Here is a 25,923-nt window from a genome sequence, read left to right as displayed (position 1 = left end):
ACCCAATAAGAGAAGTAATTTCAAATAATTCTTGTGGACTTCTTGGAGTAAGCTAAAATAAACAATTTGTATTTTTGTAAATGTTTCAAAAATATGAGTAATTTCAAATTAAAATATATTTCAGCATTTGAGAAACTGAATTAAGATTAATCATAAATAAAAAATGAAATATTTCAATAAATTTAAATATAAACTCAGAAAATTAACAGTAATTTTTAAAATTTTGAAAGTTAATTTTAGAGTTGAATTAAGCTTTGGAATATATGTCAGAGTTCTTATTTCGTTTCATTTAAAAGCAAGAAGCTTATATTTTAGTATATTGCATGACTAAAATAAAAGCAAAGAAAAAAAAAATACATACACACATGCATGCAGTTAAGTATTCAAAATTAATTTGTTCCAGAAGGCTGTTTGAGTGCCAATCTGAGTACTAAACGAATTTTTCCCATAAGGAACAGAGTAAATTAATCTGTTCCAAATCCCAAAATACACACAAAAGCATTGTAACTAGACATACACAAATTTAATAAGAAGTTGACAAGCCTGGAAGGTATGAATCAAGATGGACCAAGATGAGTCTAAACTTAAAAAATACCCACACATAATTACAGATTGGTAAAATGCTATTTTATTGAGTTGAATGGAAAGTTTGAGTATTTCCCTCATCTTATGCCTGCAAATTTTAAAAATTAATAAAGGGTGGTCCAAATTGGCAACACAAAACTAACTCAAGCATTTATGTACAATAACTACAGAATGAGCAGTGCATTGCTACGAAGCAGAAACTAATTTGTTGCTCTTCATCTTCTATGGAATCAATGCTATGTATTGATTCCATAAGTCTTTGTGCAGGATGATATAAAGACCTTCTTAGTTAAGGTGCAGTTTTTAAAATTTCTTCATATTTTTATCCACTATAATGGAGGAGATATTAAAAAGAACTTGATTAGCAGACATTTTGGGCATTGAGAAAACTGTCAAAACTCTTAAGGCAATTTCCAAAGACTACTTTTCAGAGTTTCTGCAAGCTACATATTTGTAAGAGCTGTCAGAAGTGTGTTCTTTTTGGAGGAGACTACTTTGAAGAACAGTGAAAGTCATTTGTACATCAGTTAACTTTGTAACATTCATCAAACTGTCATCTCTCTTATTTAAACAATATTAATATTTAAATTTGTTTTACTCAAGGTAAACTGGAATGTTTGTCTAACAATCAGAAAATTTATAGGAAAGAAAATTTTCTCAAGTACCTTATCGCTCAGAGAAAAGTATCAATAAAAAAACTTAGTGTCACTATTTCTTGACAATGTTCAAAAAATTGAGAAATCTAGTAGAATCTACTAGAAGTTCAAAATGATATTTTTATAAAGATTGGTTATATTTTTTGCCTATTTGAAAAATAAAACTAGCAGAATGGAACCACAATGCAAGTAACCTCATTAGAAACCTTAAACACCTCTTGTATATTGTATATAAATATAAATCCAAAATTTACACATTTAAAATGCATATAAAAATTCTTATAAATTATTATTTTTTGAATAGGAATGTGTAAATACATTAAAAAATCTCAAAACTTATATAATATATAATATTTGAAATTACCTAAATCAGGTCTAAAGTGAAAAAAATTACTGCAAATACACAATAGTTATGTAAAATGATATTTTCAATATAAAACAGTACATACAAGATACAAGTTTCAGCTTAATAATAGTTTTTGATACACTATTATTTTATATACAGTGGAATCTGTTTATGATGATCATTTTTGAACTTGCAACTTTTGATAATAACTGGCTGATAACATAAAACAGAAAGTAAAAAATTTTCATCATTGAACTCAACTTATTATAAACAATTGCAACATGAATGTGTACAATTTATATTTATCATAAACTGTATAACATTACATATTTATATATGCTACATTTGTCATGAATAACAGTCTGTAACTCAACAGATCACAACATTACATTAGAGAAATTACAATAGGAATGTTCATCCCTAAAGATATGCTTTAAGATCTGCAGTACACATTTTTTTAAGAATTCTTGTCATGCATGCCTTTACAGTATGTAAAAAGATAAAAGTTATGCTTCAGTTAAAAGTACTTTTTCAAAGATCCATTTAGTACAAATTTGCTAAGGATTCTTATCATTTGTCCTCAAGTGTATTATCACAATAGCTAGGTTTGATTATGATAGGTAGATTATTTTTAACTTATATAGTATGTTTCAAGATTTACTGATTACAATAACAATAGCCAAATGATAACATTATCCATGATTATAATAATTGAATTCCACTGTATTACAAAATTTATTTAAAGAAAAAATTTAATGCTTAAGAATATAAGAATTTTACTTTTCCAAAAAATTTTATGCAGTTACCTCAATATCATCTGATGAAGGTCCAGAACTTCCCATTAATAAATATCTTAAAGTTTCTGCTATATCTGTGAAATTTACAAAAATAAATATTATGAACTATTAGAATTTATATTTAATATTAAAAAATACTTTGTATTTGACAAATTAAACTTTATAACTGATGCATAAATGTTGAGCATTCATCTTAAAATAAATCTTGCAATATATTGATCAATCTGGTAAGCATCATTAAAACCAATGACAAAATATTAGAGAACTATGATCTATATCAAGACATTAAATATAAAAAAAATATAATCCAAATGAAATCATTTACTGTTTAAAGTTTTTGAATTATCATAAAACATAACTGATTAAAGAAGAAATTGTTAAAATTTTGAAATAATGAAACAAGTACTTTACAATTGTTATAAAATATTAAAAAAAAACCTTTTCAATCCATGAGTATTTTATATTGTTAGATAATAGACAAAATTCAGAAATTGATGACAATCATAGTTCAAAGGCCTTCAATACTAGCATTCTTAAAAACATTTTAAACAAGAAAGAAATAAAATAATTATAAATGGATACATAATCATGTAAAATGGAATGCTATTTGTTATATTCATTTATAAATATTTGGAATGTAAATGAATACAACACTTTTATTTTTATATCCATCAGTTATTATTCTATTCCTGTTCCACTAATTTGAAAAGTTCTTATAAATGGATTAAAAGTTCTAAAGTTATTAAAACTTATATATTTTTAATTTGTAAGTTTGAATACACTTAAAAAAAAAATAAAAACATGATGTTTATTATAGTTAATATTTTCATAAATTTTTGTAACTGAATTAACTTACTTTGTTTCAATAGCATTACAGCTAATTCAGGACATGAACCACACATTACAGCCAACATTCTAATTACTGTGACAAAGGTTCCAGAACTTATCAATGGTGGAGTAACTACCAACTAGAATTAAAAAAAACTTTATTAATATTATATGTACACAATTTTAATTAAATGGCTGATAGTATTTTCAAAAAAATTTAAAAGTTAGAAGAACTAAGTCGTCATCTTTCCGCCATGTCCAATCATCAGAAAACAATAAGTTTTGATGATTGGACACAGCAGAAAGATGACAACTTAGTTCTTCTAATTTTTAAATTATATATACTCTTTCATTAACATTTCATATATAAAATAATAATTTATAGTTTTTTTTAAAATTATGTACATAATTTCTTCATGCTAAACCATTGCATAGTTTCATTTTTCATTCAATTTAGTTGTAAACAAGATGATGTTAATAAAAATGCTTGCATACACACACAATTAATTTATATGAATAGATCACATGATTGATCATGATGTTTACTTGTATATATGAAATCAGTCAGTTCTTAAACAAAATTTTTCATGTTAGATCATTACATGAAAGTCTGAAATTATGCAGTTTTAGTTCACATACTGGTTTTTTAAAACAAAAAATGCATGATTCCAAGAACAATGCAATACTGTAAAATACTGCAATATTTATTTATACATCTATAGCATATGTAAATAAATATATAGTATTGACAGCTGAAATTTGTTTTAATGTATCAGTGTCTACTGTAAAATGGAAAGATGTTAGATAGAGTAAGAATATTCTCTTGTTGAAGTCATTACAGTACTAGTATGTTGAAATACTAGGACGATTAGAGCATTGAGTTGTTGAGGAGTTGAATAGTATAGCAATATACACTTATCCTATCAAAAGTGATTGGGCAACTATGGAAGTATCAAAAATATGCAAGAACTTCAATTACACAAGCCCCAATTTACCAAAGTTCTGCATTATCTGAAGCAAACCTATAAGTGAATATAGTACTTTTCTTATACTGTAATAGGTAAAAAGATTAATATGAAAGATCATGCATACAATTTCAGCAAAATAATACTGGAATCACAAAAACAAACATTGTCTTTTTCAGGGACTTATCAGGTATGGTAATAAGTAAATTTTATTAGTATAAAAATTAACTCATTAGATACATTTACAGAAAGTTAAAAAAAAAAAATTGCATATGAATTTGGTCTCTAACCACAGTAAAAAAAAAAGTAAACGATACTTGTATAATAGAGATAAATAATACACAAATAATTTTTGGTTACTTTCATAGACACTTTTTCTTACAGCACATACAAATTATACTTAATTTATTCACATAAATAAGATAAAGTTAGCTCTATTCTCTAGGTAAATCACACCCACATATTAAAAGCAACATTTCACTAATGTTTATATCCTATAATGTTAAATTTATTTAAAATGTTTATTAAATGTTTATTTAAACTTAAACTTTTAATAAAAGTAAATTTTATGAGAAGCATTTTTTTTAAAATTCCAAGACAAAATAAGCTTTTTTTTCTTTCAGAATGCTAAGATCATCTCTCATTCAAGAACCCTCAGATTTGCAGGCCATAAATTGTGATATACTGCATAATGTTTAAATTATTCAGGTACCTATGAAACAAATTTCAACAGAGCAGTAGTATATGCATAGAAGATGAAAGCTCATCTTTGCACTGATTATGGATGCATTGACTGTCACTTGCACTAGATATGACAAACTCCACTCCATGCTCTATCTTCCTCCTTTCCAACATTACTAATTAATATTATAACATGCTTTTGTCTGCTTAAAATAGAAAATGATGATCAGTGTAGTGTAGTGAGCACTTATTATTACAAAATATAGTTGTCCCTATTTATTATACAGAAAAGAAAAGCTTTTTCTTCTGTACCATTTGCATAACTTGCTATTTTGGGTCATTATAGCAAATGAAGGTATTACACATTACAATCATGTATAATATGAAATCATTATTGTGTATATAATTTCTAGCTACATGCAGTGGAGAATAAAAATCTTCATTTGGCAAAGATAAATTCAGTTTGGTGAAAGAATAGGCAAAAATTAAGAGAGATACTGCTTCATTATAAAAGATATTACTCAAGACTTTAAATTATTAAACTAAAAAAGTATGAACTACACTTACCAATTGCTGTATATTTGTTAATAAACCATGACTTGCTATTTCCATTAAAATCTTTGGATCATATTGGAAACAATCCACAAGACGTGAAAATGCTAAGCATACACTTTCAACTGATTTTTTATCTTGATGAGTCAAGCGAGCACTAAGTAACTGAAAAGATTCTTGAACAAGAACAAATTCTTCTGGTGTAAGATTTTGACAACAATTTGCAGTAACAGCCAATGCTGCTCGTTGTGCATTTATGGAGAAAAAATCAAGATACATTAAACATGCTGCAACACCTCTCTGAAAAAAGAAAACATTAATTTTTATACTGTTGATCTAAAACAAAAATATAAAAAATTATCATCTTTTCTACATTCCAAAAGAAAATTAAGTTTGGCTTTTACTCTCATTAGGGCTAAAGAAGCCAAAAACATTTTCTTTGCATGTATGTCAACAGCATTGTTGGAAATGAAAAGACTGTTTATTATTTGTTCTAGAACAAGAAAAAACTGGGTTTACTTAATCTGCAAGTAACTAAATTGAACAAAATGTCAATTTTTAAAAACATTGGGTTTAATATTTAGCAACTCTTGATTTATTTGATTTTTGAACTCTCTTTACATATATAAATTCTGCCAATCATATAAGTTTAACTTCACACTCCAGCAAACCAGAAGTGCCATCATCATTTCTCTCTCAGTAATTATATATTTATTAAATACTTTTCTAATTAGTGTCATATTTATAGTTGTTATAGATGAAAACAATTCCTATTGCAGATGATGACGACAGTATCCAGTTTCATGTTACAATGGAGTTCTATTTTATCTTTTGAAATTCACTTTAATTTTCCAATTAAATTTTTATATCAAAATTTTTTCCTAAATATCCATCGTGCACTATTAATTTAATCCAATGCTACTGATTTAAAATAACTTGCTGCATGTGCCCAGCTTTGTTCAGGCTATTGAAGGACTGGGGGATTGTTGACATCAAGTGAGGAAAAAGGAAAAAAATGGTCTTAGTAACTAAAATGTACATTTACTGACCTCTGTATTTATAATAATGAACTGACAAAAAATGCAAAAATTGCTCAAACTGAAGTTAACAAGGTGGGGCCCTGACATGTTTATCCCATAAACTTAATATTGTACCTTTGTCATTCCACTATGCCTGAACCATTGTACCTTCTAAATCTCTCTTCAGCTATATCATCTACAGAGGGGATGGGCAATCTGCAGCCTGCATGATTACTTTTTGCTGCCTGCCTCGCATAAAATATGAATATACAAATTTTCCAGCTTAAGGAAGTATGCAGCAAAAATTCAAACGTTATTTTCTAAAACTTTTGTATGCGAATAGTTTTTCCCGCAACAAATTTAGTAAAAATTAAAATAAGAAACCAATTAACAGACACATTAAAACTAATTTAAAACTAGCAGTGACTAATATTTAATCAAATATTTCCAATATATTACGTTTACATCAGTTCCAGAAGCTAAATTAAGTATACCTATGCTAATTTATGATTATATATGAATAAATAATTGTGATTTACCACCTTTTTTTCTATTTTCTTTTGTATGTGGCCCTTACATAGAAAAAGGTTGCCCATCCTTGATCTACAGGATAAGAGCTTTAATTTGATATCTGAACTGTATTTCTAGTCCTGGCCATTTACTCAAACTAACTCAGGCAAACTAAAACCCTCTTTCAATTAATATACACATTCTTTGTTATATTTATTAAATCCTACAGCTGGAACTATCCTATAAACACAAAAATTTACACCTTTCTCTCAATTTCTAGCATTCACTGTTTAAAAAACAAGCATTTTTGACCAGATTCAGAGGTCTGCATCAGGTTAAACAGATTCTCTATCAAATGTCTACAGCAGGTTCGAAGTTTGGAATAACACAGTTTTTCTTTGATGTAATTGTTTTTGAATTAATATATACTATATTTACATAAATATTAATATAGTTTTAACAAATGAAATGAATAATTACAAACAAAAATATTAAAATGCTTCAAATAATGTAAGTGAAAAAAAAAAATTAAACTTATTTGGCAAAATGTAAATTTATATTATTATGTGTATTATTGGTTGCCACTATTTTTAAGGGGTTATTTAATATTGATTGCCATGCTTTAAATATGGATATAGATTCTTTATTGTTAATGCAGCTTCCTTTAAGTGCTGCAGCAAATATTTCAAATGCTTACATGGGTCTTAGTTTATGGTTATCAAATGTGCATTTTAAAAGCTTTACTTCTGCTTATTGTGGAGATGCTCCTTGTTTTGCTTACATATTGTGCTAGAGCTATACTATAATTGTTTTTACTAATAATAAAAACTTTTTTTTTAAATTTCAAATGCTGGAAATTGAGAAGGTGGTGTAAATTTTTGTGTTATTTGTTATATAACACATACTGATTTCTAAATCTCATTTCTATATAAAATACTTAATTGAAAATCATCACAACTTTTCCCATCACAAAAAATGAAACCAGACTGCAGGCATAAATAAATCATGAAATAAAAATATATAACTATAACAAAAACAAATACAATTAACACTGCAATGTAAAAGGAATTTAATACAGATGATATATCATATATATAATGCCAAACAACTGCCAAATTATCAGACTATAATTTGGCAATGTAATTAATTGTCAGTTGGCTTTAACTATAAATTGGGTTTGTGAGTTGATATATGTATCTTAAGTGGCACGATTACACCATACACTGCACACTTAAAGTTTAATTAAAAGAAATTATGGTAAGAAGTTTGTTTCAAATATACTTAACTTTTTCATTGATTATTACATAGTTTGTTGTTTTAAAAATACACATATTTTATCCAATTATCAAATGCTTCTCTCTCCAATATTAAAAGCTATTCATATATTTTCTACAAACACAAAAATGAATTTCTAGATTAACTTTTTAATGTTAACTAGATGAACTTTTTCTTTACTAGTTTCTGAAAAGGCAATTTTTCCCCATCTCACATAAAAGTTAAATATGAGAAAAATTAATTTAAAAAATAACCAACTCATATTTTAAAATTTCATAATTCTATAGTTTGACTCCTTAATAATATAAGAAATAAATAAATAAATGATAAATAATACTTATGAATAACTTATCAATATTCACAAATACTATTATTACAATTATTTTATTCCCATACAATTGTTCAAATAGGTCAACTACAACTGATATCTATGGACAATGTGATTAACTGATCCTTTTTACAGTTAAATATGGACAGCCAATGATAGATTAAAAAAAATTATTGCAAAACTAAGCACAATGTCTATTCAAAATATAGTCAAAGTGAGGACAACTTCAACTCACTGTTGTTTATAATGATGATCACTATTTACTTTTAACATTTATTAATAGAGGTATATCATTGTTAAATTAATTTGTGTTAATATACCTATATACTTATCTTTGGATGGAGCATTTGAAACAGAGCAGTCAATATTAAAGTAAAAAAAAAAAAAAAAAAAAAAAAAAAGACGACAAAAGTAACAATGGGAGTTCAACCAAGACACCAAAAACTATTTCAATTTATCATAAAATATAAAATTTTGATTTAATGTTACTGTTAATATTAAATCTTAATAGTTCTTACGGCATGTAAAATGGCTTTGCTATGTCTTCTTGATAACATCTCCAAAGCTGTAAGTGATTGTTCAGCAACATCCATACATTGAATAACTTGAAGCTAAAATTTATATAAAAACAACTCAAAAAATATTGATAACAAATGTTTTGATACATACAAATTTTTAATTTAACTATAAAAATCATTAGTATATTATATTTAATTTTAAAATATTATAACTTTTGATACTTCTATTTCTGATTTTGAATATTCTGATATTATAGTTTTGAAATATATATGAACAAAAAAATTAAAAATTTACTTTAAAAAATTATTTAAAATATTGATAAAAATATGACGATTCATCATTTATTAAAATATACTGAATTTAAAAATTACATTCAAAAGGAAACTTTTATTAAAATTTTTTCACTATTGTAATAAAAAAAAACAATTACTTTTTATCATTAGTGCACTTATTAGAAATATTTCATAAAATAAAATTTTCATTAATATTCTCTACCTTAACAACAAAAATATATTAAAAATAAAAATTTATTACCTTTTCAAGGAAGACTGGTATTGCTTCAACAACAACTGCTGAAGATCTTGGTAAAGCTTCCATCATGTATGTTAAAGCACGACATGCATGGTTCATCTAATTAAATTTAATAAATATTTAGTGTAAATTATAAAAATTTCTTGAAAAAAATCTTAAAATTTTACCATATCAAAATTATGTTCCATTGACAAGAGATTTATCAAAACAGGAACAACTTGTTTCACAGGAAAACCAGCTAAAGTATCTTCATTGCCCATAACTAATAACTGGCACATTTCCATTACTGCTTGTAATTGTTGTCCTTCATCTCCTAATGCTTGCAAACCTTGAAGCAACTGATGAGCTCTGCTACCTGTAAAATAAATTTCCATAATAATTAGTTAGACTATTTCAATACTCATTCAATGATTCTAGGTAAAAATTACAGTGTTGATTGATAATTTAATTTAATGTTTCTTATTCCAATTTTGGATCGTAGCATTTCTTAAATATTAATTTATACAAATATAAATATTCAAATATGGGAAAGACATTAATTAAAAGCAAGCAATTTTGCATTTTACTCAATTATCATTTAAAAAATGTTACCATGTTAACTTTTTTTCACAGTAATTCCTCACATCAAAATTATTGTACAACATAATTTCACTATTTGACCAGAAAATGCTCTCTAATGCTGCGATTAGTAACAACTTTAGGTTTCCTTAACAACAATGCATTGTTTTATTTGATTCTAACCACTTAAATAATTACCCTAGAACATTATTGTTTAAGCTAAACATTAACATTCTTATTATATTGGTTAAGCTAACATTCTTATTAATGCATTGTTTCCTATCTCCAAATGTTACAGTGTATATATTTCAGGAAAATGAGTGCTAATATTAGTTACCATATTTTATGGACTATAAGACGCACCTTAATTTTTAAGAAATTTAAAAAAAAATACCTATAAGATGCTATGGACTATAAGATGCACCTGAATTTTGGAGGCAATTTTTCAAAGAAAAATGTGCGTCTTATAGTCCATAAAATACAGTATACATTAATAAATCTTATTGGTAAGATTTAATAAGGTAAGTTAAAAAAGGAAGAGAGAGTTTGAGATTAAATTTATAACGTGAAAATAATACTCAGTATGCATGGTTAACTTGATTTTTTGAATCTTATGTGAACAATTTTTTTGATATTTTAATAAATTATAATATTTAATTATTTTATACTTAGCACAATATATTTCTTTAATTTAGATCTCGGTTGATTGATGGTGGTTAAATTTTAATAGAAGCATATTGTAAGCTAAACAAACAGATACTTTAATAATTACTTTGTTTTAGTACTTACTAAAACAAGTTAATTGTGCAGTAAACTAAATCATGAATTTAAGAACAACCTATCTTCAATAAATACTATTGTAATATGAAATATAATTAACACTGTGAATGAAAGAAAATGTGACTTAAATTCTGCTGTAATATCCTCAAGAATTGGCTATCATTCAGAAATTCTTATAGATGGCATGATCCAGTAATATGTCAGAAATAGATTATCATCATAGTTAGTGAGTGAATGTGATGGATCCAACAGCTATCTCTTAACTGCATAAATGTAACCAATGTAAACTGTTTACAATACTTAACTAAAAATATTTTTAAAAAACTTGTGGTTTGTTTGATACAGCATACTTTGTTACTTGTCTGAAGTATGCTATTCTGCTTGAACAGTTAAAATTCCTATAGGTTTGACTAAATGCACAGATTTAGATTAGTTTAACCAATTAATCTGATTCATTTTCACTAATTCTTGAATGACCACAGATACAGTAAAAAAGTCATGGTCTTTTGCCTTTGATAATGTAGTGAAGCAGGGGTAAAAAGTGTTTTAAATAAAATATGGAAACAGTAAATTAACACAGGAAAAGAAAAATGTAACAAAATTGGATAGTGTTCTAAGGATTTTTATTTTCAGCTCTAGTGCTTATCAAGAAATCAAGTGGAAAAAAAATATGTTCACTATCTTTTTTTTGTTTGAGTTTGAGAAGATAAACACAAGAGAGCTTGAAAGCATTGGAATATTTTCATTTTGTTAATTTACTATTTTTTTAATGTTTCAGGAGTACTCTAGTTGGAACTTCATATCTTCATTCAAAGATGAAAGTTAAGTGCATTCATGGTCTTTAATAACCACCCTTGGTATATTAAATATAATTTCTTATCCACCCATGACATCATATATGAACTTTATTTAGCAAATTAATTCAAGACATTAGAGATTTTGATTATCTATTAAATCTTTGCTTCCTAAATTATACAATCTTGACCCTGAAATTCATTAATATGAATTTTTGATAAAGCAAACTAACTACTGTTCTCCTAGTAATTCATATTAATGTAACTTGACTGTAATCAATAAATTAATGTGAAACAGAATGGAATTTTAATATTTTATTATTTCATAATAAAAGGTAAATTTAAAATTATTAATATTTCCACATGATAATTTGTGCATTTCAAGACACCTGAGATCTACAGTCTAAACAGAAAAATTAAATTTCATCTGATATTAACTCCAAGCTCTGAAAATCTTTATGTACCTGAACAAAATTGTTTTACCCCTCAGAATACAAGGGGAATTTGCATATCAAAACCAGTCAAACAACTTTTCCTTTTACTAATTTTGTCTCAAATAGATTAATGTGATTTTGGCTAATCATGTTTAAAGAGTTACTCTAGATTTTACTGGTAAACTTATTTAATATGATTTGATTGCCTTCAAAGATACTTGATAACTGAATGAGAAAAAAAAAATTAACAATACTTAAAACAATTTTCAATTTTTAAATTATTTAAAATCAATTTAAAAAAAAAAAGTTTCAAAGTTTTAACATAAATTTGTAATTCAAACTTTTATAGAAATCAGATAAGATTTTTTAATATATATGTATCTATAGAAAAACTATAAAGTTGATTTACAGACAAACACTGAAATTCTTGGTTACATAAAAAATTATGCATAAAGCACCATTATAAAAAATTTATTTGAGGCAAAACATATCATTGAATCATCATTGTGTATACTATTTTAATATATTAATAAAAATTTATTTATGTAAATATGAGATTAATATGAAAATAAGAACAACGCCAAAAATGAAACAGCGAGAAATAGACAAATTCAGCAGCACTTGTTTTTCCAAATTCTGCATTTACAAATTTAAATACAGTTTATAAATTATAATTAAAGAATCAATAGCATTGTTTATAATATTTTATCCTAGTGATATAGAAAACAACTATACTCAGATGTCAACAGCATGAAGTTTATCAATTGTACTTTTTAAAATAGTAAATATCCTTCAGCATCAAAAGTGTACTAGCACATGTATTGCATCATATAAAAAAACAAAGCAAGCCAATTATTGTAAAGATTTTATAAACTTATAACCAATGCATTCCTATTATTTATAAATAGAATTTTCAATATGCATTTTGAAGTGTATAAATTAACCAAATCAATTTTTTAAAAGGCTATGAACTACATTAATTTAACTTACTTGCACTATTTCCAATAGATCTATGTAACAGATGTTGCACTCTTGGACCCAAAGCTCCAAACAAATGTGGTGGAAGACCTCTTGCTTCCAGTAATGCTAAAATTATAAAATGAATAAATATTAAAAAGCTAATAAAATTATTAATCCAGTATTACAGGTATTTAAGAAATTCCAAATGCATGTGAAACTAAGAATTATTGGAGTTTTTCACTGTTATGATCAATGATTAATAAGCTCTTAATTGCTACTAATTATAAAATCAAAATTATTGTTCTGTTGACATTCAAATTTCATTTAATAAATGTTCTGTTAGAAAAATATAGAAAAAGATTCTCTTCTACATATGCTCAATAAAAAAAATTTAATAAATGTAATCAACAAAGCAATGATTTTTCAGAATTAAAATCAAAAATGATTATTCATCTAATTATATAAAAATTAGATTAAATCTGTTTGATATTTTTCAAAAAGAATATAATAAATTTTTTAAACAATCTCATTTAATTTATTGTACTTTTAAGAACTTCAGCTTATGTAAAGAAAATTTTACATATCAGACTTCTGCATTAATATAAAATTCAAGTCACATTTTGTGTGTCAGACTAATTCCTTTGCTTTTCAGCTTCACAGAACTGCCTATTAATAAGTATATATTAGAACAGGAGATATTTGCATTGTTTTTCTAATTACAAGGCAGCCATATCATACTAGTCAAATTATTGTAGATTGTTTTAAGGTCATAGGTGTTGAAAAAAAGCAGCTCAGCTGATCACTTTTTTATAGTTGAATAGAAAGATGTGGTTATAAATTTTCCAAAAACATATTGTAATAACTTGGAGCTGTCATATGTCAGGTTAAAGGTTTCAACACAATATTAAATAATTTGAACAAAACTCAAGCTTTTTGAGTTTTCAAAAATTGAAAGTATGACCAATACAAGTTTATATACACAGTGCAGCAATTAAATTCCGGGACTGAAGCTATATCTCAGCAACCAGTAGCGACATCTGTTTAAATTTTATGTCATATGAAGTTTGGACATATATGAACATAACCTAAAACTTTTATTTAAATCGGTTGACATTTATCATTGTTTTTGATATTTTGTTTATCAGTTTATTTTGTTACAGGTCGGAAAACAATAATGGAACAACGTGCTGTTATTAAATTTCACAGTAAACTTGGCACAAGTGCCACAGAAACATTCAAAATGATGCAAAAAGTGTATGGAAGTGAGTGTTTATCACGGTCAAAGACTTTTGAGTGGCACAAGTGATTTTTGGAAGGCAGACAATCACTGGAGGACGACAAACGTGTGGGAAGGCCAATAACAATTCGAACAGCAGATTCGATTCAAAAAGTGCAAGAATTTGTATCCAACGATTGCAATGCGACACTGAGAATGATGGGGAACATTCCAGAGAAATTGTACGAGCAGCAAATAACAGCTCAACCTTCCTCAAATCAATTGTTACTGGTGACAAGACCTGGTGTTTCAATATGACCCACAAACAAAACCTCAAAGTGCCGAATGGAAGTCAAAATCATCACCTCAAGCCAAGAAAACATGAAAAGTTCCATTAAAAATCAAGATGATGTTCATTGTTTTCTTCGATAGCAAAGGCATCATCCACCGTGAGTTCGTCCCACAGGGTCAAACAGTTACTGCTGCTTTCTACTTGGGAGTTTTACAACGATTAATGGAAAGAATTCGTCGAATTTGACCAGAATATCGCAATTCTGATGACTAGTGTTTGTTACACAATAATGCACCGAGTCACACATCATTGATTGTTCGTCAATTTTTGGCACGAAATCAAGTCTGTGTGTTGAATCATTCGCCGTATTCCCCCGATTTAGCACCATGTGACTTCTCTTTATTTCCAAAAATGAAAAGGAAGTTGAAAGGACACATTTTTAATGATATTGAAACCATCCAAAGAGTGTCTACGTGCATATTAGAGGCAATACCGAAAATTGAGCTTGAGCAGGCATTTGAATCACTACTGAATCGCTGTAAAAAGTGTATTGAAGCAGGAGGAGAGTATTTTGAATAATTTAATAAAAAGATTTGAATAAAATTGTTTTGTTTCATTTTTATAGATCCAGTCCCGGAATATAATTGCCGCACTGTGTATGTTAACTTTTTTAAAAATATTTTACAGTCAGTTTGTTACTTATTTTTCTGCTGATAAAAAATATTTCATTTGGTATTTACATATGTTGTCTGAATTCAAGTCAATTAAAAGAGTAATAAATTTTATTAAGTGAAGAATCTCTCCCTAGCTGTAAAAAGTTTTTTAATTTAACAAAAATGTACATTATCCCTCTGATTCTTTCCAAAAGTAAATAAAAAATGCAGACATTAAAAAAAAATCTTAAATTAATTTTTATTAAATCCTGATGATCACACACACACACATATATATATATATATATATTAATATATATTAAATATTAATAAATTTGTTTATTAATATATATTATTTTAAATAAATATGCCTTTATAAAATTGTTTGTATTTAAAGTTTTCATTCTTTTCCAAAGTTTGTAGCAATCTAATGTTTGAATTTATGTTATTTATTATAAAAAATTTAAACACAAAATATTTAATTTTTTTCAAGGTATAGTTATAAATTTTGAAATTTGAACCAGAGACAGATGATATTAGCATATCATTTCAACAAATATTAAAATAGGTTTTTAAGAACTGAGCTAAATTAATTTATACAAACTAAATCATGTTTGAAAATGTTCACAACAAACCAAAAAATAACCATATTTAACTGATTTATACTTTATTGCATAGTATATATTCTACAAATTATGATAACCATTAATTTACTTGAAAGAACATTTTTCTGAACAACTATGATATATTTGATTTGTGCAAAATATACTATTATGTATGGATAAAATCATTAGCTTAAAATGGTAATTCAAACATCAAAAACAAATTTTTCTCCCTGAAAATCAGAACTTATTTATTAAAACATACATTTTCATTTTCAGTTGTTACATAGTTTGAGAATGTAATGTTAATTAAGAAAACAACAGGACTAGATATGAAAATTACAGAATGACCAAAACAGTTATTTCTAATTACATACAGCATTAAAATTGTACTCCTTTAAGAAATATGATTTTAAATGCTTTATATAATTAGAAACACAGTTTGTAAACACCTATCATATATCCTACACAGAAGCAATACACACCCTGCCACCAACCTTGAGAAAAACATATTAGAAAATAATTTTACATAACTATGGGTCCCACACTTCTATTCAAGAGATGTTTACATTGCATAACCTTGTTCATTTGGGAGTCGTTATAGATATCTTTATTAAAATCTAGCAACTCTTCCATTCCCAAAGTTCCTGATATATGGATAATGCTTTATAAAAAATAAAATCTCAATAAAAATTAAGTTTTGTTTTAAACTTTAGATTTTATTTTACTTAACCTGATACTGTATTTTATCTTAACTATTCATTCTTGTATTCTATTACCTTACAAGACAGTACAAATATACAGTAAATATTTACAGATTAACATAAAATTAAATCAGTTTAAATTTATTGCACTGAAAGTAAATTAATATATATGTTATCTGTTTTCAATAACTGAGACAGTTAATAAATTTAATTCCTAAAAGTGTTCTGTTAGTCTACCCCATTTATTTATGATGTAAAAACAGTAATTCTGAAACATTTTTTGGTTAATAAACACTGTAAAAAAAATGTAAAGTTTTTCTGGCATACTTTGTGTACAAAATTAAAGCCTATGTTATTCTAATAATATTTGTGATATACAGTCAAACCTGTTTTTATGCGGGGGATAGGGACCGCATTAAAAAAAAAAAAACGCATAAAAAAAATCTCACGAAACTTCACAAATGGCTGTAAATAATAGTTTTCGCAACACAATTAAAAAATATTTTTTTTATGCGGTCAACAGGGACCGCATAAAAAAAGTCTCACATAGAAAATAACTCAAAACCGTACGAAATAGAATTTATTGACAACAGATGTCAGCACTTGACTGCATCGTCTGGTCTATCGTCTGTTTTACATATTTTTGTCCAGGTGGTGTTTTGTTGACTTAAAAAGTAAATTATTTCATTTTTCGCATATTCATGCAATAATATTACTATAATAAGTGCATTTATGCTATAATAAGTTTATTTAGCTATAATAAGTCAACGTAAGACATGACGAATCGCACGAGACTAGTCGCCAACTATACCGCACAAATTAAAAATTCGCATTAAAAAAATCGCACATAAAAAGAGCGCATAAAAACAGGTTTGACTGTACTTAGCCATCTCTTGCAGCACACAAGTATGCTATGATGTGCCATTTGAGAATTAGTTTTTAAAAAATATATATATTATAAAAAAGTCTATAAATTAAGAGGTACCATTTCTCAAATACTATTCTATTCTCTTCCTAAGATTAATGCTACATGAATTTTAAGAAAATATAATTCTGTATTTTCAAAACAGACTGAATTCTGCATTTAAATAAAACAAATTACAATACAGGTAAAAAAGTGTTAGATATTTAGGATTTTTGGGCAAATAAATTTATTTACTGAATTGCCAATTTTCTGAATTATTTATCAAGCTACATTAAGGCTAATTTAATATTAAATGATCCTTAATATAATTTTTACAAGAATTTTTTTTTTTTCATTTTGATTTAACATGGTCCAAAAAGTATTCAATTCACTTTTAACATAATTTGTTTTGATTTAATATTTCAATAAATTTGCATTTTTGAAAATCAAATAAAAATTTTAATTAAAAAATTTACTTTCTTTTCTAGAAAATTGGTCTCGATTTAAAAAAAATTTAGAATTTGCATTTAAGGCTGTAACACACAAACTAAGATTTTTTTTACAACTTATTTCAACATGTGTAGTGACAATTGATCTTTCATTCCAACTTTATCCCACAATTATGGCAGTCAGAAAAAAAAATTTTAATTCAAGTTTGATGATTGAATTTGTTCCAATTTTCTTTCAATACTGAATAGTTTTCTTATGTGATATAGTATTAAAAGTTAAAAGTATTGTAATGTTTAATCAAACAATTTAAATGAAATTTATATAAATAATATAAATTTATTATATTTTACTGATAGGTCACAACTGTCCTTTCTTCGATTTATTAACTGCAATTAAAATATTCCATTTAAAACACATTTTATTATGTTAATTGGTTTATCATATTTTATTGATTTCAGACCTGTCTGAAACCAATCTTCCATTTTTCTAAACAAACAATATTTTTTTTACATTGTTTTTGATCAGATGTTTGAGAATGTATCTACTGTGTAAACACAAAATTGAGTGTTTACTATTAAGACTAGAATATCCAGGCCTTAATTAAGGTATATTAATTATAAGTAAGGACTATTAAGACTAATTATTATATAATATATGTTGAAACTATAATAAATAAATTCAAGTGGTACATAAAAAGTATATATAAAATCTGTTAAATCAGCACGGTCTAAGAAAATTTAAATACATTTCTTTAATTCATTGAGTAGTTCCTGAAAATGAACCTAATAGCTTTGAAATAAACTATAAATTGTCTGAGTCTATAAATTTATTTTCAGGAAAACTGGAAAAATCAAAATTGCTTACTAATTATGTAAGTGTGCATTATACTCTGCTAAAGATTATCCACAAAATTATGTTAATTAATAAATTTTATGATTAAGTCACATTCTTATAACTATAATTTCATACCAAATTTAATATTTGCTTCCTGTATTCTTACTTGTAAATGGTAATATTAAATCAATGACTTGATATTTTAATATATACAAAAAAAATATATAAAATATTGAAGTGACAAATACCTTGTAATCTTCCCATTTCATTATCATCAGATTCACTGTCTGCTATTGCTGCCATGTTGGAAGAAGCATTCATACTACTACCAACTATAATAAACACATGCTTTAATTTGTTATCAAAACATTCCAAAACATTTTAACTATATATTACTATAAAATTTGTAATATTTATTTTTAGCTTTATCTTATTATTGAAATGATTAAATTTAAAATGTTAACAAAAGTTTTAATAGTCTCTGTTATACTTTTTATTAGTGCATTGTAAGACAACAAGGCAAATATTCTTAATTTATATTTCAAACAAATTCTATTAAGATCACCAAAAATGGACAATAAATAAAAGCAAAGACTGAATTATCTGACACTCAAATAATTATAAATCAATAAATGATATCTAACATCAAATTTCTAACTAAATCATTCTAAACCGATGTTTAAAAAACACTGCATGTTATAAAACATGTGGTATATTAATTTTTTTTTAATAACTGACATCTCTAGAAACAAAAGAAAAAATTCATCTTTAAAAAAATATACTATTTCCTAACAGATATACATATAAAAACTATGAATAAAAAAAAATATCTTAAAATATTCAAAATGTTAATTCTGATATTAAATAATGTTCTGTGCCTAATGCATATGTATATAAATATGTACTGTACATGAATAAACTAATCTTATCATTAAAATTCAAAATGAAAGTTCAAAAATCATAGCACCCTTATAGCAACAAACTAAAACTGCTAAGTTTGAGTTTAAATTGAATATATTTTTTTGTAATGTTATTGAATAAAAAAATTATTATTATTATTATTTCAGACTGAGTTAATACTACAATAAAATCAAAAAAATTCATTCACATACAGGCATTTCTAAATCAACTATAAATACAAGTTTAAACAAGCATTGTGAAGTCTTAGTTAAGGAGCTGATTTCAGTTTTAAAACCTAATTATTAAAGATAAAAGCTTTAGTTTAATAGTTAAAATATACCTACAGTAATTAGTTTATGTTCTGATAGATATCATACAGGATAAAGACCAAGGCTAAATATATATATATATATATATTTAGGTAAAATTATTCAAACAGGATAGAGATTATTATATAGACTTCACATTTACATGTATTAACAAAAGCCATAAACCAGAATCAGTTTTTACAAAGTCAACTTTTACAACCTATATGAAATGGGCCTCAGATAAAAAAAAAATCTGAAGTATTATGAGATAAACCAATTTTAACTTAAGATAATCTAATCTCCCATTCAAGTTTCTAAAACAGACACACTTTCACATCTTAGAAAATAAACTTTCAATAATTAAAGAACACAATGCTTCCACTTTTGATAGAAAGCATAGTGTTGTTATCCAAGTGGGATTTCAACCCTTAACATTAGAATGCCTAAAGGAAACGAATTGTCCCCACAAGACCTTTCATTAGATCTTTTTTAAAAATTTTTATCAGGGCAGTAAATGCTTATTGTGACTATCTTTTAATGCAAACTACTTATTACAGTATATATAGACTTACCATAATATATTTTTCTCAAACCGGGACAATTTTGAGAAAAACTCGCAAAAGAAAATTAAGCCTACTAGGATAAGTACTGTATCTATGTTAAGTTATTAATATTTATCACTAGTGTGAACTTTTTTAAAAGTTCTTTGTCACTTAAATTGGTACATTTAAAATATGACAATACATTTGAGGATGTTCCTATTGCTTGCCTTATGTTTTGCACATTTCAAGTGATTTTTAATGTTTGAATTCCCACCATAAGTTACTGAAAATTCTGAAAAGCACAGTTCATATTTCACTTGGTCAATATGATCAGAGCCTTTTTTCCCAATCATCAGTAAAAACATGGTTTTTTTTTTTTGGCATTTTAGAGATTAAATGAATTTAATGTACAGTACGAAATAATCACAAATGCCGACCAGCAATTTGAACTCGACTAAGACATGACATGCGCAGCAATGACGTAGTCAGTGTAAGTATCAGTATTGACAACGCTAATTGAAACAGAATATCTTAAAAAAAATGAAAAAAAATGAAAAAAAATGAAAAAAAATAAAAATATCTGGATCTCAGAAAATCTAGTTGAAGCAATCAAGGAATGGCATAAATAAAAGCTGGAGATGTTTACCAAAGCTGTTCACCAAAGTATTTGCATTTTGCCCATGTGGTGTCTAAGAGGAATATATAGTTGAAACATGTTTTTACTGGATGTCTACATGGTATTATAAATTCTGTGAAAAAAATAAAACATCTAAATTCATTAGGCCATATGCTATAAATTTTGGGGAAAACATCAAAAGTACTTAGATCTAGATACGAAGTATTTAGATTGGCAACAGTGAGTGTAACAGAGGGGTAATTGCCAAATCGCCATTTTACTGGAGGCTGCACTATTTTTACTTCTTGTATATTCAGCAATTTTAAAAATTTTACCAAATAACCGGAACAAAATGACAATCCCAATCAAAACGGGATGTCTGGTAAGCCTAAGTATACATAATTCACCAATGATGCCACAAGGGACAAAGTGGCTGAATCACAAGCAATCATCATTTTTAAAAAGTGCAGCTATGTATCCATTTCAGTACTTACTGGATAAAAGTCTGATCCAAAATCTCATTCTAAATAGTCTCTTTTAGATTCAATTACTTTAATCTAAATTATCCTATCTACATTTAAAATAATAAATGAGGCCATTGTAATCACTTAGTAACTATTAATAATCACCAACAAAGTGCAAACAATTAAAAAAATTATATTCTAAGCCAGTCTGCTCAAATTAGTAAATATCCCACAAGACAAGTCATGCACTTTCATTTTTATTTACAAATTAGCCAAATTGAAATAAATATGTATATTTCAAATGGAAAATATGGAGATTATGTAAACTGAAGTTGTCTTAGTGAAACTAAAAGAGCAACAGCTAACACAAATTAAAAAATTTAAAATATTTTCTATCAATAGTCCAAGTGAATGGACAAATTGATGACTAAATAATGAGTAGATCTACACAAATTGTTAAAGGGATGTACTGTGTAATTGATACATACTACAAAGACTGAAAGACTACATCTATAAAATAATCATATCTGCAATGTTGAATGGGGTCAGGATATTAAGCAATCAAGGAATGGCATAAATAAAAGCTGGAGATGTTTACCAAAGCTGTTCACCAAAGTATTTGCATTTTGCCCATGTGGTGTCTAAGAGGAATATATATATGTTACAGTAAAAATGCATTTTAACTAGTTGAAACTAGTTTTTACTGGATGTCATAACTAGAATTTACTGCTAGTCAAAAATGAATTTGAGTTAAAACTAGTTTTAACTAGACAAAACTGGTTTTAACAAAATGGCTTAGTAAAAATTGTTTCGACCAAGGTCATTCAGCTAACATGTTCCTATAGTGTATGATGAATTTCGTATCGCTTTAACCCTTTTCCCCTGACATCTTGTTTATGTTTATTTTGCAATCCCTCCCAGGGCAATATAGGTCAGTCAGGCAATATTACTTTAAAAGTTCACCAAAAATCAAATTATCAATATATCTATATGAAAAAAAAATCACTTACATTTATTAATATCTTTAGTTTTAAATACGATATTTTTCAATGCATTTTATTAGAAAAATTTATAAGAAAAAAAAATAATATCAGAACTGACACACAAACTTGATAATTTGTAACATTTTGTGAAAATTAACATTGTCTAGTTATATAGTTGTTTGCTGGCACAGAGCCAGAAAGACGTAGAATATTGTTTTGTACAATTCGATATAACACTTATGCATGTATGTTTATTCGTCGTGAAATTATCGCACATTATATCAAACATTTGTTTGAAATCAAAATTTTATACTGCTATCAACTAATATAATGAATTATTATACTTTATTCACTTCATATCGAAGGAGATTATATCTGTTGTTAATAAATTTTACAAAAATCGATATTTACCAAAGTGACGATGAATCGAAGTTTTGCTTAAAAAGCCAGGGTACCGATCGATCGGTGCCTTCAGGGACAAAGGATTAATTAATGTTAATTTAATAACACAGATGTGTGACTAATATTTTCAATAAATATCGTATTAAATAATACAAATGTTTTAATCCCAAATCATCACTTTATTTATTTCCCCCAAACATATTTATGTAGCTAGAATTAGTTTTAACTAATGTTAAAAGTTAAAAAGTTAATGTTTGATTTTAGTTTTATCTAAAATCAAAACATGTACAGCAGTAAATTCTAGTTTTAACTAAACAAAACGGGTTATAACAATGACATCCAGTAAAAATTAGTTTCAACTAGTTAAAACGCGTTTTCGCTAAAAACGGGTTTTTACTGTAACACACACACACTCATTGTTTTATTTCACATATTGCCATAAAAATAAACACACCAAGAATGAGTTGTTGTATCACTGTAAAACTTGGCATGCAGGTAAGTCTCAAGCAAATATGGAAATTATTAGAATTATATTGGGTTGTTTGGAAAGTAATTTCATTTTTTACCACCAGATGGATTAGTTGTATTTTTACCTGCCAATTTCATTCTAAATCATATTGTCATTATATATTTTGACAGCTGATATTTCAAAGCTTATTTGTAAAAAATTGTTTGATTTTTGCAATTGGTTTTTTTTGGTGTCCCATCAAATATGGAAAATCAAAAACATTTTTGGCATATTTTGCTATTTTATTCTGTAAAGGTAAAAATGCTGTTCAAGCAAAAAAAAAACAAACAAAAATTGTGTGACATGTATGGAAAAGACATGTTGACAGAATGAGACTGAATAACAATGAGAAATAGCTAAGAGATTAAATTTGTCAAATTAAACTGTTTAGGATCACTTTAACTACTTGGGTTTTGTTTCAAAGCTCGACATATGGATTCCACATGTTATTAATTAAAGAGATTTGCTCTGTTGTATTGATGTCTGTGATTTCCTTCTCAAACGTCAAGAAAATAATCCATTTTTTGAAACAAATCCTAACTGGTGACAAAAAATTGATTGTTTATAACAATGTCAAATGCAAACGATAATGGAGAAGAAGAGATGAGCTGGCTCAAAGCATTTCGAAGGCTGATATTCATCATTAAAAAAAGTGATGCTCTGTTTTTGGTGGAATTTTAAAAAAATTTTTTTTGAGCTTCTATCAGACAATTCCACAATTGATTCGAAAATGTACTGCTGTCAACTGGATAAATTGAGTGATACCATCAAACAGAAAAGGCTAGAATTGATCAACAGAAAAAATGTAGTATTTTACCATGATAATGCCAGACCTCACAAGTTTAGTAACTTGTCAGAAACTGTTACAGCTTAAATGGGATGTGCTATTACACACACCATACTTGCCAGATTTGGCACCCTCTGATTATCACTTGTTCTGACCTTACAAAATTTTTTAAACAATAAAACATTTACTTCAAACAAGAATGTCAAAAATCACTTAAATTTGATCTTTGCTTACATAAAAAACTAAACTTATGAATGTAGAATCATGCTACCACCAGAAAGATGGCAACAGGTTTTGGACCAAAATGGTCATCATATAATTCAATAAAATATTGATATATTATAAGAAAATTGTTTTTCCCCCATGAAAAAAATGTGATTACTTTCCGAACAACTAAATAGAATTATGGTTCATTGAATAATGCCAACAGAGGGCATTAAAGTGCATACCCCTTGATCTATTAAAAACCCCTTCAAAGGCATCCTGTCTATAGTTTACTTACTGCAGAGGTATGCTGTATCACCAGATTATGTGGTCTTCAATTGTGACACAAAGGCACATACAAACAATTAAGTTTGAGGGGGAGAGGATCATCTCACCAAATAGCCACCACCTAGGCCATTCTGAGAACACCATGAAATGGTGTTGAAACCAGTGAATAAAGAAGAGCTTGCACACACAGTGCCCAGGCTCAGAACACTCTCAACAGACCATTAGCCTGAGAAAACTGCTGGTCCTCTGACAAGCATGCACACAGCCAACTGTATTGTTTTCCACCATCTGGACACAGGTGGCACCATCATTACAGGTCCCTATGGTTGTCTGTACCATTTCGAGACACTTGGGTGACGAACAATTGGTATTGCAGCAGTTATTACATGTGCTACCATAGACACCACCAACCGTTGCCTCCATTTGGAGTGGTGTGGCTCTTGGCAGGATTGGACCACAATGAAATGGAACTGAATCATCTATAGTGACAAATCCAGTTTGGGTACTGATGACAACTGTGTTCATGTCTGAGACCCCATGATAAAAGCCTCAATCCTGCTTATGCTTTAGAGCAGCACACTGCCATCTAAAATTCATAAATCTCAGCCTTTGTTATAATTTTTTCAACAATTTAAATTATAAAGATTAACTGAAAACTGAAATTTTAGTCTTATTACAGATAAATGTCATATATCAAAAAACTCACATTGAAAACAACGTGTCAGTTTATTTCTATAGGCTCCATTAAATTTTACAGAATCTATTTTGCCTTTATTAGCTTATAAAGCTAAAACATTTATGCATCGTATGTGATGCATAAAAATTAATAAAGTTAAATTTTTGAAATTTTAGCATTATTTTTAACATACAAGGTGCATCTGAAAAGTTCGGTGAATGGTCCCATAGTTGAATAACCGTGCTGGTTAGGATGTTTTGCTCACGCAGATGTAGTGAGAGACTTGCCAACTAGTGCCCCCTAGTGTCAAAATCACAACAGTTAAACAGAAGTCCATGCAGCATACAATGCAATGCACACTCCTCATACTGACTGTGTGAGAAGGAGTGTCACTGCAAAATGGAGCAACGTGTGAACATTACGGCACTTCCTCGCTACACGCCAGGTGACAGTTCTTCAACACACTCCATAT

The 25,923-nt window shown here is 27.1% G+C and overlaps 1 protein-coding gene across 2 annotated transcripts in view; it reads right to left on the bottom strand.

Moving 5' to 3' along the window:
* Window positions 1-25,923, bottom strand: part of ctrip (E3 ubiquitin-protein ligase ctrip) — a 181,710-nt gene that overhangs the window by 56,537 nt on the left and 99,250 nt on the right. For both annotated transcript variants that reach the window (XM_067279913.1, XM_067279914.1), the window contains exons 7-15: window positions 19,022-19,105; window positions 13,149-13,244; window positions 9,760-9,947; window positions 9,596-9,691; window positions 9,061-9,153; window positions 5,426-5,710; window positions 3,241-3,352; window positions 2,394-2,458; window positions 3-52 (exon numbers count right to left, since the gene is read on the bottom strand). In XM_067279913.1, coding sequence (XP_067136014.1) covers window positions 3-52; window positions 2,394-2,458; window positions 3,241-3,352; window positions 5,426-5,710; window positions 9,061-9,153; window positions 9,596-9,691; window positions 9,760-9,947; window positions 13,149-13,244; window positions 19,022-19,105 — 1,069 coding nt within the window. The remainder of the gene's footprint in view (window positions 1-2; window positions 53-2,393; window positions 2,459-3,240; window positions 3,353-5,425; window positions 5,711-9,060; window positions 9,154-9,595; window positions 9,692-9,759; window positions 9,948-13,148; window positions 13,245-19,021; window positions 19,106-25,923) is intronic.

The sequence above is a fragment of the Centruroides vittatus genome, unplaced genomic scaffold, assembly GCF_030686945.1.
Source record: "Centruroides vittatus isolate TY-2023 unplaced genomic scaffold, ASM3068694v2 contig_879, whole genome shotgun sequence".
NCBI classification, from domain to species: domain Eukaryota; kingdom Metazoa; phylum Arthropoda; class Arachnida; order Scorpiones; family Buthidae; genus Centruroides; species Centruroides vittatus.
The sequence above is the reverse complement of the archived record's forward strand: the minus strand, read 5'-3'. Positions and strand labels throughout refer to the sequence as shown.